General features: G+C 40.9%; 2 protein-coding genes across 5 annotated transcripts in view; one reads left to right on the forward strand and one right to left on the reverse strand.

Annotated features, from left to right (window-relative positions):
- Window positions 1–8,605, forward strand: part of LOC108903094 (protein mono-ADP-ribosyltransferase PARP14) — a 23,723-nt gene extending 15,118 nt beyond the window's left edge. For 2 of the 3 annotated variants that reach the window (XM_051075475.1, XM_051075476.1), the window contains 5 exons: window positions 4,497–4,679; window positions 4,793–5,416; window positions 5,769–5,905; window positions 6,002–6,182; window positions 7,107–8,605. In XM_051075475.1, the coding sequence (XP_050931432.1) occupies window positions 4,497–4,679; window positions 4,793–5,416; window positions 5,769–5,905; window positions 6,002–6,182; window positions 7,107–7,393 (1,412 nt within the window). In that variant the 3' untranslated portion in view covers window positions 7,394–8,605. Of the gene's footprint in view, window positions 1–1,967; window positions 2,111–2,203; window positions 2,441–2,703; window positions 2,929–3,015; window positions 3,071–3,179; window positions 3,327–4,058; window positions 4,122–4,205; window positions 4,383–4,496; window positions 4,680–4,792; window positions 5,417–5,768; window positions 5,906–6,001; window positions 6,183–7,106 lie in introns of those variants that run through there. The other variant, XM_018705143.2, reaches the window with a different exon arrangement.
- f13a1b (coagulation factor XIII, A1 polypeptide b) overlaps window positions 7,850–13,339 on the reverse strand; it is a 10,483-nt gene continuing 4,993 nt past the window's right edge. For both annotated transcript variants that reach the window (XM_018705187.2, XM_018705188.2), the window contains exons 6-15: window positions 13,204–13,311; window positions 12,848–13,022; window positions 12,492–12,630; window positions 11,987–12,090; window positions 11,642–11,730; window positions 11,390–11,543; window positions 10,371–10,646; window positions 9,998–10,158; window positions 9,737–9,873; window positions 7,850–9,054 (exon numbers count right to left, since the gene is read on the reverse strand). In XM_018705187.2, the coding sequence (XP_018560703.1) occupies window positions 8,913–9,054; window positions 9,737–9,873; window positions 9,998–10,158; window positions 10,371–10,646; window positions 11,390–11,543; window positions 11,642–11,730; window positions 11,987–12,090; window positions 12,492–12,630; window positions 12,848–13,022; window positions 13,204–13,311 (1,485 nt within the window). In that variant the 3' untranslated portion in view covers window positions 7,850–8,912. The remainder of the gene's footprint in view (window positions 9,055–9,736; window positions 9,874–9,997; window positions 10,159–10,370; window positions 10,647–11,389; window positions 11,544–11,641; window positions 11,731–11,986; window positions 12,091–12,491; window positions 12,631–12,847; window positions 13,023–13,203; window positions 13,312–13,339) is intronic.

The following is a 13,339-nucleotide window of genomic DNA, read 5'->3' on the forward strand; positions in this document are numbered from 1 at the left end:
GGGAGAAGATCAGGAGACACTTTCAGAAAAGACGAGATTCTGGGGGAGGTGACTGTGGAGTGATTGAAAACATTGGAGGGAATATTTATAAAGTCTGCTTCAAGGAAAAAGAAGGTAAGAAACCACTGTGTGTTAAAATTGGTTATATGTAGAATATACTTTGTAGTTTTGGCTTAAGTGTTGGCTTCTGTTGTTGTAACTTTGCTGTTTACTACAGATCAGGAAAGGGTTTTGCAGAGGAAGTTTCACAACATTTCCCTTCCTTGTGGAGAACTACGTCTGACTGTGAGCCGGACCAATTCAACACAGACCCCTGATCAATCATTTACACAGGTGAGCTAATATCACTCTTGAAGAAAACTTAGCTGATGATGTCACGATTACGGTAAACACAAACGTGTGAATCAAAACATCTGGTCAGACCAGTTTAGTAAGGGGATTCCAGAGTGGCGACAACTTTAGATAATCAAAATCTTACTTATAGTGCTGACTGCTGTGACATAATGACAAAATTCTAACTCTTATTGGATTTATATCGCAATATGCTCATAAATTTGTTTATTGTTACTTCTCTTCTCTAGACATTTACAAAGGCAAACACAAAAGGCCTTGAGAAGATTTTCAAGCTTGATATTTACCTCCTATATTACCTGAGAGACAACCCTAAAGCATATAAAGTGTTACAGAAACAACTGTCCTCTATTGGCTGTGAAGCAGAGTTAGATTTTGATGAAGAGGAAGCAGTGGTTAGAGGGGATATTGAGAAGGGACCTGGAGGAGCTTTTGGTGCTGCGGAGAAATGGGAGATGCAGGTGGATCGGGTCTTCATCAATCTTACTGAGAGCTACCTCTGCTATCATGTGGTTGAGCAAAAACAAATCAAAATGCTACAGCAGGACCACTCTTTTGAGACTGATGATATCAAAGTGTACGCAGAGCTTGGTTATGCTGTGGTTGTGGGAGAATCTGAGGCTGTGAAGGAGAGGATTGCAATCCTGGAAAAGAGCCTGCCAACCCGGAGGGAACTGACAGTTGTAGAGAAGAAGTTCAAACTGGTAGAAGAAGAGTTCAGACGAGAAATGTCTGCACAACACTCAGAAGTTAAAATCCTCATTGGCAATAGCATGATCATCCTGGAGGGACCTGATAAGGAGGTGCAGGCAGGAGCTACAAAAGTTGATGAGCTGATGAAAAAAGTATTGGAAAAGAGAGTTCAGCTTCCTACATATATAATCACCTTTATAAAAAGCAGCGGTGCCATCTCCAAGTATCAGACTCGCTTCCAACAGAGTCTCAGAAATCCTGTTTCCCTAGAGGTGGGATCAGACCTTGTTCTGTCCAGTTTGTCCTCTGGTGCCCTGGATGAGGCTGAAGCAGCCGTAAAAAGAGACCTGATTGTGGACACTGTGAAGCTGGAGGGTGCTGCAGCTGTTCCTCCAGATCTGGACAGAGTGAAGGACATCCTCAACAAAGCAAAGAACGAGGCAAACTGTCAAGAGTTCAGAGTGGACGTCAGCTTCATCCCAGGAGCCAGTGGAACTGCTGCGATCAAAGTGCGACTGGTGGGCTACAGTGAAAATGTGAAAAAACTGAAAGAGGTTCTGCATGACTACCAGATGACCCAGGTTGAGACACAAGAATCGCTGAACCTACTACATCCTGAACTGGTTGACAGTTTTGATCAAATCTTGAAGCTGATTGGCCTGAAGAATACAAAAGTGACATTAAAACCTTCACATTTTCCATCTCCCTGTGTGCTCATATCTGGTCCCTGTTGTCATGTCAGGGAAGTCCAACAGGCCCTAACCTCAACTCTTGCCAGCCTCACGTTACAAACACTAGTTCTAGATGGACCTGGGGCTCAGCGGTACTTCCAGGCAGAGGGTAAAGTGAGCAAGGAATTGGTAGAGAGTTCCTGTAAAGTCCTTATCAGGGAACAGCAAAGTACATACTCCCCAGATGTGAAAACCAAATCACGAAGCATCAGCAACCCCATTCCCATGTCACACCCAGATCTTCCTTCAACAGATTGCACTCTAACTCTGTTGGGAGTACTGTGGTCAACAAAGCAAGCCTGGAGATCAAGCTTGGTAGTTTGGAGGAGGAGCAGGTTAGACAATTTTTATTCTATTCTACTTTACATAAGCCAATGAGACAGCAATGCAACACTCACAATCATATTATTTTTCATTATTTTCCACAGGTCAATGTGTTGGTCGTTCCCATGCTCAAAAAACAGCTGACTTCTACTAATATGGGTTCATGTCTGTTGAGAAAAGCAGGGAATGCAATCCAGTCAAAGTTTGACTCAGTGGCAGCAAATTGTACCCTCACCCCTGGAGATGTTCTGCAGGTCAATGGGCCTCCATCTCTGGGCTGCTCCAAGATCTTTTTCATTGAGTGTCTGCCATGGGATGGAGCCACAGGGCAGAGTGTGCAGGTAAAGTAAAATACCTGGGGGATTGAAAAAAAACTAGGATGAGGGCAAAGGATAAGGTCAAATTCAAGGTTGCAAAACCAGTGAAATGAACTTAGACACCAGGACTTAGTGCAACAGTAATTGTCAACACAGACAGAAAATGCAATATTTGAATGTCAAGCAAAATCATTTATTCACAGATCTAGAATAATGGAGTCATTTCTGCTGATGTTATGTAGGAATGCACAAGTGACATTATGAAATGTCTAACTTTTGTTTCCTAGGCTCTTACAAAGGGGCTGAAGAGGTGTTTGGACCTATGTGTACAGAAGGGCTTGAGTTCAGTCGCATTTCCAGTTATTGGACCTGGAATTGTTTTGAAATACCCACTGAGAGAAGCCATTGAAGTTCTGACTGAGAACATCCGCCAGTTTGGATTATCTACATCCCGTGGCTCTCTGTCAACCATCCATGTTGTCATTAAACCAGGCTATCCTAACTCTGAGGAGGTAACTATTAACTCTTGTGTTTGTAAGACACAGGCATGTATGATTTAGTGATAGGAAAGTGTTAAATGTTGGTGTTTTTATTTACAGTGCTACCATGAGGTCTACAGATGCCTCAGCTCAAATATGAACCAGGGAGGCCAAGGTAAACTAGACAACTACTCTAATACAACCAGGAATTTGCTTTAGCATTCTCAATTACTAGATAGCATATAAAACAAATCCAAAATATGTTGTGGTTTTCTTCCTCTCAGTAATCTTCAGATCCCTCACCAGTGACCTCAACGACGTCACAATGACAGTGGGAGGTGGGGTTAAACTACAGGTGGTGTTTGGTGACATCACTAATGAGACTACAGATGTCATCGTGAACACGACCGACTTTGTTAATTTTCAGAATGGTACGTGAGCAGAATTCCCTACTGAGCAGAAAGATTTGCTGTAACTGTAAGGTTATTTTTAGCCATGTAGCTGATGGCAATAGTAGTCAGCATGTCCACTGTTTTGGTTCAGACAAATATCTCAATGACTATAAGATGGAGTGAAATATTGAATTCAATTAGTTTGACGATCCCTGAACTCTCTTAGTGTCACCAACAGGTCAAAGTTTTCACACAGCATAATATTTCAACATCGACTTGTGTCAGCACAGAATTTTGTATACACATTCATGGTTCCTAAATGATGTATCCTATTCACTTTGAGAACCTGAGATTTCCTTTAGTGTCACCATAACATTGACATTTTTTTAATAAAATGTTTTAACCACATGCTGCAATTATTAACAAGAAATTTAGTACACATATTCATGTTCACAACAGGATGAATTATAATGAATTTCATGATCCCTTAACTTTTCATAGAACATCATCCTTAAGTCAATTTTTTAATTTGTCTGGTACTTTGGTTTATGACTAAATACCTGCAAAACTAATGACACTCTCAACATCCACAGCTTTGTGTTTAGTGGTAATTAGCTAATGTTAGTATGCTAACATGCTAAACTAAGAAGGTGAACATAGCATTCTAACTTTAGCATTTAGCTCAAAACACAGCTGTGCGTATGTACAGCCTCAAAGAGATGCTAGCATGGCTGTAGACTCATATTCTTGTTCTGTTATTTTATTCTACAGATGGCGTGTGCAAAGACATTTTAACTGTAGCAGGACCAGAGGTGGCGGCTGAACTGAAAGCAGGTGAGAAAACATCAGGTAGAAATTTTAAAGCAACACACATGTAACAGCTTCTTGCTAATGTTGTTTTTGTTGTGGTATGTGTAGCAAAAGTGAACCAAGGAGAGGTTTTTGCCACCAAGTCTGGATCATTCCCTTGTGAAGCCATTTTTCATGTGTGTGGAAAAAGGGATGCAGTCCTCATTGAACAACTGGTGTGTGACATCATTGAGACCTGTGATCGTTTTGGATACAAGTCTGTGGCCATTCCTGCCATCTGTGCTGGTAAGATAATTCAACAAACTAATTGTCAATTTCAGTGTTTAATTATCTAATTGTTTTTCAACTCAGTGTCAGTTTTAATTCTCCCAGTAAAAAAAATGAAATCTCTTTGTGCAGGAGCCGGCGGGATGGACCCTGGTGTTGTTGCGAGTGCAATCCTCCGAGGGGTAAATACTGCCACATCGTCTGCTCCCCTCTTCTATCTCACTGACATCCGCCTTGTCCTGATTAAGATCAATGTCTTCTTGGAATTCAAAGAGGAGGCAACACAAATGTTCTCCACTGCTGTAGTCAACAGAGGTGACAGCTTTCTTCTTTTGTGGTTGTTTAGAAATTGCTCTTTTTCTAAAATGAGAATTCCCTCATTTTATTGTGTATTTTCACTGATTGTTGTGATTTAACCCATCTTGCAGTGACAGTACCTCAGCTGCCTCAAGTACAACAACAGCCACCAAGGTCTCTGAATGCAGATCTAAGCAGCCTTCATGTCAGCTCCATGAATCAGCAGTCCATCTTCCTGTTCTTGGGTATTTGCAGCAAAACTGTTGTTGATGCCATGGCAAAGCTGAAGGATCTGTATCAGGCTCAGTGCTCCTCAGAAACCTTCTCAAAGGAGCAGCTGGAAAGCCTCACCCAGGATGACATTAAGGATCTGAACCAGCTGATGGAGACTGAGGGTCTGTACATGAAGAGGGACTGGGGTGGCCAGGGAAGCTTAATGGTGACTGGGTTAAAAGATGGGGTCAACCAGGTGATACAGATGATTAATGCGGCTGTGCATGGCAACCTCAGGAGAGAGGTGAGAATCAAGGAGGAGGAGGACTTGTACAACCGAGTGGCTTGGTGCATCCTGGGATCTAACGGCAACTGGGAGAGACTCCCCAAAACGGCCAATCACAACCTGGAAAAAAATGATATTGCAGGAGGAATAATGGACGCACAGGGCACCAAGTGGAGCGTGGATCCACAGAGGACAAAGGCCCAAAGACAAGTAACTGGACAGACGGCAGAGCTCAAACGACTTCAGAATCTGCCAGGTCAGAGGACTGATTTCAAACATAAACAAAAATTTTGTGATAAAGATATTTTACATTTGAATAAACTGAATCATTTTTGAGCACTTTTCTTGGCCTCAAGGGGTGTCCATGTTGGTTTCCAGTTAAGCTTCAAAGTAAACAAGTAAAGAATATACTGGACTCTAACTGAGATCAGTTATATCCAATTGTAAAGTAAAATATATTTATTTATATGCCAATAAATGTTTTTATTTCAATTACTTTTTGCACATCTGCTAGAATACAAATGGACATTTACTGTTGATTGATTACTTGACCAAATGAAATGTAACATCTGACATTTTTCGCTTCATTTTCTCCCCTGACTTTTCAGACTTCACTCTCCCCCTGAACTGGGACAACATGGCTGCAGGGGGAGATATGAAGATGGTTGCATTGCAGCCTTCCTCTGCAGAGTACCGGTCAGTGAAGGAGGCCTTCAAACGAACTGTCCACAAGACTGTAATGAAGGTAGGTGGCTTTCCCTGGTGAAGGCAGATTTGATAGTCTGGAGACACAAACTGCAGGGACCTTCCATTTCTCTTCACACATTTTTCTCCTCGTTAGATCGAGCGTGTGCAGAACGTCCATCAGCGCCGGGCCTACGAAGCTCGGAAGAAGCAAATTTCTGACAAGAACGCGCAGAGGGGTGGTGCAGGTGAAAAGCTTCTGTACCACGGGACAACGCAGGACAACTGTGACTCCATCTTGAAAACTGGGTTCAACAGGAGCTTTGCTGGGCAAAATGGTAATAATTGTTCTGGCCCATACCGAACTAAAGGCAGCCATTGCTTTAGCAATTCAGGGTCTGACTCAAAATAATGCAACAGTGACATCTGCAGGCTGTGGCATCTTACTGCAGTTGCCTCTGTTCTAGCTCCCTATGCAGCAGAGGAATTTTTGGACAGACAGAGCGACCTATTTATAGGTGTTACGAGAAGAAAATGTTGTGCATGTACGTGTAAGCATTTGTGGCTGTTGATTGTTAGTACCAGTCAGTACTATAGGCAGGGTTGTGGTTAACAAAACAATTTTTTATGGGCATGTGGTGGACCAGGAAGTAATATTCTATTAACTTTATTCCTGGCAGTGTAGAGGAAGCTTTAAACAAGCATTTATCTTCCAGGTAGGAAAATAAAATAAAATGATAAGATTTTACAGGCTCTGTTTTTGGGTTTATGGTTTCAACTGGATTTACAACCTCAGACTTTCTAAAATCCTGTCTAGAGCCCAGATTGAAAGAAACTATACTGAGAGTTATTTCTGTAAACACTTGTAGATTACTACTTTTAAAAAGACAAAACATGTTTCACTCCACACTTCTGCACTTTCCTCTGTGCTGTATTTCTCTCTTTCTTAATTTGTCTCCTTCCCTTTATTCAGAGACTGTCTTTATCAGGAAAATGATGAGCAACAAGCATCAGTCTTTTGTTTATATGTTTAAATGAGGCATGTTCACATTCTCCTGAGCAGTTTTCTCTTAAGGTTTTCAAGAATATAAAGTGTCAGTGTCAATAACCAGCTTGAATCATATGTTCTAATAACATTCAGGATTGCTTTCTTATAACTGTGCCCATATGAGTATTTTTTGTAACAATCATATGGATAATTTTGGAAAACAATTGTTTGAGTATTGGGTACTTGTTAATTCCCTGTTCTCTCTTATTCTCAGCCACTGCATATGGTCATGGAACCTACTTTGCCGTAAACGCCAGCTACTCAGCCCACCCCACCTACTCCAGGCCAGCTGCCGATGGCTCTCAATTAATGTTCGTGGCTCGAGTCCTGACTGGACTCTACACTCAGGGTCAAAGCAGCATGAGGGTGCCTCCGCCTCTCAACGACCAGCAGCCTCATGACCGCTACGACAGCGTGGTGGACAAATTAGACAACCCCAGCATGTATGTTGTGTTCCATGACAACCAAGCATACCCGGACTACCTCATCACCTTCAAGTGACTGTGAGGGAAAGTTTTGGTATTTTCCACTGTGCAGTGTCCTAAGTGTAGAAAAATACAGGTATGTTTTTAGGTATGTTTACTCAGAGTTATAGTGTAAATAGATTCAAAATGAAATATGTCATAAATATGTTTGAATATCAGAATTAGTCTCCAGTTTAAGTCAAAACTGAGGCCATAAAGTTTTCTACACAAACTTGATATTAGCTGCTTGAGTACCTGTAGGGTACAAAGTTTTACATAAATGATGTGATGTGCAATATACTGTTTAGAGATAGTTAATGATTCATTTTCATCTTATTCTGATGAATTATGAAGAATGATTTGAAAGCCATATCTATTCCAATCTAGCATTAATAAAATATGGTGCCACTGTGAGAGATTTAGACGTCATTTCTAATAAGTAAAAATGGCAAGATGAAATCCAAGTATCACCACTGACTCACGTGTCACAAAATTATGCAGTTGTCAATCTTTTATTTGGTTGATATTTGTACTTTAAAGGAAGAAGAAAAAGATGATTTATGTAAAGATTTGTGTAAGATAGAGGTGAAGGTAAAGAGGTGAAAGAGCACTTTACTCTGATAAAAATATTGATGTTTAAATTTCAATGTTGTATAGTGTGGGTTAATTTAGAAAATAGTTCAAATGGTAAAGTTAAAGCTGCATAGATCACTATTTTGTTCATTAAATGAAACATCTCATATTCAGAGAGAATAATCAGCCAACTCTACAGCTCCACAGAGATTTTTAACCACTTTTAGCTCGTTGTTTTAATTGTATGGCAGATTTACTGTTTGGTTCACTGTCACTGACCCAATTAACCCTGTTTCTACTCACGCAAAAAGCTTTTCTTATAGGACAGATAATTTTCTCAGGAGTTGGTGGAAACACAAACTGATTAAACACAAATGTGTATATTTGGATAAAATCAGGAGACCAGAAAACAACTCCAGAGGGATGATGATGTTGCTCTTTGTCTGCTGGAGTCTTGAGTGGGCAATGTCTGCATGCTAACCCTATCAACTCTACATGTCAGGGCTGTATGTGTATGTCAGACTCTTTTTTTGGGGCAATTCTGCCCACTAGTGGTAAAAAGTGATTACTGCAGCTTTAAAATAGAAATACTCCTGTATTTTTTTATACTTTTGAGCTAAAAACTTTAGATTTTCAAATGGTCAAAAAGACAAAACAATAAAAAACACTGAGATAACATTGTTTGTGGATTGCTTCTTTCATAATCATAAAAATCACATAGCTTTCTTGTGGTTAATTGGACTATTGTGATCTCGTATGTTAAATTGAATTTTTAAAAATGATTATACTTAGAGAGATATTAATGCACATGCTATTCTTATGACTACCACCTCTGCAGAGTATTTTAAACTATCACCATTGTTTATAAGTGCTGAAGCTATACTTGTTGTAAACCTACAGTTGCATAACTATATTATAAGCCTATATGTTGGCTGAAGTGTAACTGAGTTAAATGTTGGTTATCAGTGACCCTGTAGCAATCCTCAGGGCTCGATGGTGATGGTTGCCTGGCCGTAGACCTGCCTGAGAGCAGGACAGTCCAGAGTAGCGATCATCCTGGTGGAGCCGCTCCTCTGCGGGGTGAAAAACTCGGCCCAGGTCAGAGAGGAGCCTCCTGGGATCAGACTGAAACCAGAAAGTTTAGAGTTAGACACTTTTTAGTGTTAGACAAAGGATAGTCAGACACAGAATCTGGAATCAGGAGCACTGTGTGATAAAGGTACAAAACACAGGCTTAAATAATGCTTGACTGAGGCATAACTCATTACGTCACAGTTACTTCAGACATCAATTTATATGCCACCAAGTTAGCAGGAATTTGTTACATGGAAAGGGCTATTTTATACCCATGTAACAGAACTTTTCTTAATAATGAAATTCACCCTGAATTAATTCATGCATTTATTCCCCACGAGTCACACATTAGTTATATATTAGTCAAACATGTATTTTGTACCCTTTTTACACCCTTTTCTCCTTTGCAGGAAATTAAATGGACATGTGGTTCTGAATAAAGAGTCTGAATAAAGATCTGTTCCATAACTTACTTAAAAATACAGTTGCAAACTTTTTATGTAATTTGAATGTCAATTTAGGCAGTGGATTTCTTTTATATTGTAAATTTGATAAAATATCTGCAGCCTGTCACGAGAATTTTGTGCTACACAACCTACACACAACAGAGGACTGAATGCTGTAACATAATGAATGAACATGGTGCTTTTAAAGAGTGATTTTTATTCCAGCTGCAGGTTTATATCAGGTATCATTTTAGTTTTATACATACACACTTATGTGCTGAGCTCACCTGTAATATTTGAACTTGGGTGACATGACCCCAGGTCCCTCCATGCGAATGTAGACACCCTCCAGGTTGAAGGTGAAGGGGTTTGTAAACTGCACGGTCGCCATCATCTCCTCATTCACTTTGCCTCCACCGGAAACCTAAAGTACACACAGGACATAGATTATATTATGCAAACAACTTCACAAATTCAACCTATAAAAATCACACTCATAAACTAAATAGTGTTTGTTAATGTTTTAGATATACAGCAGTATAACACACCTCAACGCTGAGCTTGGGATTGCGTAGGGTGACGACTTTCATGGCGGTGATGATCTGGCCGGTCTCGTTGACCTTCCCAGTAACGATGAAGTGAAGGTTGGCCTGTTCCACCAGTTGCTTCATGTAGCTCTTTGACTGGACAGACACCAACTCCTTCACAGCTGCAGGACGTAAAAATACAGTGTTGCTCCCTCTGCATTTACCTTTTATTCTTTTATTTGTTCTATGTATGTCTGATGATTTCTAACAGTGCTCACATATTCCTGCTGAATGAATATGATGATAAAAATCTATAGAAAAACTTCTGTATTAGTATGTTTTGTTGGTCATCGGTTTATTTGATTATGATAAAAGTGAACGAGTAAACACTCACTTTGGTTGGGCTCAATCTCAACTGTGGGAGTCCTGAACAGGAACTCAGAGCTGGACACTCCGGTGTAATACACCACGTTCCCACTGATGTAGGTGTCCACGGTGCGCTCCTGGTCGCTCCGGTTTATGAACTCCACGCTCAGCTCAAAGTCATCGCCCACGCTGATCTCCAGGGTGGGCAGGACCAGGTCCACATCAGCCAGGGCAGGGTTGGACTTCTCTCGTTTGCAGCCATACTCCTCTGCTTTTTCCAGGACCGTACGCTCCTCTGTACTGCCTGGATTGGATGGTTGAAATAAAAGTATGTATTTGTATATTTCTATATTTCAAAATGAAAACATCATCTGCGTCTTTCACATTTGGATATGACAGGATGTTTTCTTTGCTTGAGAGGAAACTATTCTCGTTCACCCAGCAACAAAGTGACTTGGGCTTAAAGCAGTCTGAGTCCGTGTTGTCAAATTCATGCCATATTTGTGGTAAATGAAGCACCAGAACCGACCCAAGTATTCTATTCCTTTTCTGGGTGCCAGCTCTGGCTAAAACCAAGCCAGACTGATGCCAACACAAGCTGATTTCCAGACCAAAAAGGCCCATGTCCACACTCTTAAAAAAAAAAAAAAACCTGTCTATTCTGGCAGCCACATAAGGGCTGGTCCGCTGGTGCCAGAATACAGCTGACTGTGCCAACATGCAGCCACTATCATCCCAAATTTACTTTGTACTTAGCATTTTTGCACAGAATTAATTCACAGGAAACATGAAGCCTTATACAGTGTATTTGCTAAATGATGTTCCTCAGTCTGTTTTCAATGTGATTGTGTTCAATATATTCATGTCAGTGCATTTTACAGAGGAATAATCTTCCAGGATTTTAGTTGTGATGGCTGATTCATTTGACATTACTCATCTGAAACTCATCGTCAAAGAATTAAATATAAAAAACACCAGTCTCAGAGGCTGAGAGAAAAATGGTTCCTCAGTCCCTTAATGCAATTTGTATTGGACAGAGTCACCTACCTTCAGAGAACTTGTACTGACTGGTGATGTCTCGACGGGTCAAGTCCCCTGGATTTTTGGTCAAAACCAGGCGGCCTATGTGAGTCCGGTTCACTTTGACTGGTTCCAATGTTCCATCTTTCTTCCGGGAATAAAACACCACATCGCTGTTGACCTGTGAGGAGAAAGACAGTGAGACTCCAGAACACCCCTGCCAGCAGAGAAAACTACAGGTACAGCATGAACCTACAGTGTGAAATACAAAAGACTCACCTCAGCAAACACAAAGGCAGCATCAAAGGGGAAGCATATCTGCCCATGTTTGATGGCCTGGACTGATGCAGGACCACATCTGTACATGCCTTGATGGATAATGGAGGAAGAGATTAAATATTGATGTGCCATCAGTACGCTGTATTTACTTTTATCTTGACTGAAAACGCATAAGTAATTGTCCATTCTTTGCATTGCATTTATTCATGGCATAGACAGAGCAACCCAGAGGGAAAATTATCTTATTCTGATTTGTTTCTTTTGTGTCTGAGATTTATCTGTAGTCATTACAAACCCATAACCTGTTTTTTTTTTTACAGCCAATAAATAGTTCATATTATTTACCATCACTGGTCTCCTGTGGTGTTGCATCCACAACTTGCCAACCTCCAAATCCAGTTGGGAGGTCAGGCCTGGACATGTAGCACTCATTCCAGCAGTGATAGTTCCTAACAATGACAAAACACTATTTTACATGCCATTAAGGAAATGATCAATATCATTATCTAAACTTGTGTGTTACTATTGGAGATTATAGTCTTACTATTACTGGGGTTTTGGCCCAATGGCCAAAGAAAAGATGGAGGAATCACCAAAAATGTTCAGAACTATCCTCTGAGGACCATGAATATTCACAGATTTCACTAAAATGATTCATTTTCAAGACACCTTGTCATGGACCAGGGTGTTAGTGAAATGGGAATTCTGTTGTTGACTAAAATGTCTAATTACTACGAATTAAATAGTGTTGAACAGACACTTGTACCAACAGTAGCATCCATACAGGCCACAACACCAGCCGGTAAAAAAAAACAGCACAAAAATTAAAATGTCAAAGATGACATGGTACCAGATAGAGTCCTTGGTACGCTTGCGGTCAATCCTGCCGTTCTCATCCAGGATGATGTCAGTCTTCAGGTTTCCATCGTTGTCATGGGCTGAGAAGAAGTTGGTGACGACCCGGGATGGGATGCCCAGACAGCGCAGAACTGAGACACAGTGGCAGAACATTTAATGAAAACCAAAGACAAAAATCAAGGAGTGGATACTCCAGAACAGCAGAGAAAATTGACCAGAGGTTCCTAACTGAGCAAAGTGACCCAGATTCTAAGTATCAGTCATGATCAGTTTTTCATCTCCTTGAGCCTGAGACTTCTCTGTCTTAACATTAAGTCATTTAACACTGAGGTCAAGAAAAGATCTCACAGGTGTTGAAAACGGCGGCGTAGACCCAGCACTGAGCGTAGCAGACAGGCATCTTGCTGCTGGCGTAGCTGAGCAGAATGTCTGTGCTGCCAGTCCAGGAAGTGGGCGCCACTCCGTAGCTGTAGTCGCCACTCCAGCTCCCCACCAACACGCCATCGTCATCACGAGAGTTCAGCTGAAGACGACAAAGAGCAGATTGCACACGTATTGTTCTGAGCTATCACAAGACTTCCTGCAATGTAGTATAACTTTAGAAAGAAAAGACTGAACTAATCAGATGCACGGTGTCAGAAATATTGTATATTTTACTATACAGTCATATTCTGTACACTGAAGCACCATTTAATGTGTCTTACCATAGCAGACGCCTTTCTGGTCACTTTGATGGGGTCTCCTCTGTTGGTGATAGGCATCTCAGACCTGTCCATGATGTACAGACAGGCATCCAGGACTCCATAGTTGAACTAGAGAAAACAAAAAGTGTTCAGTCAG

This window comes from Lates calcarifer, linkage group LG14, assembly GCF_001640805.2.
Source record: "Lates calcarifer isolate ASB-BC8 linkage group LG14, TLL_Latcal_v3, whole genome shotgun sequence".
In the NCBI taxonomy this organism is placed as follows: domain Eukaryota; kingdom Metazoa; phylum Chordata; class Actinopteri; family Centropomidae; genus Lates; species Lates calcarifer.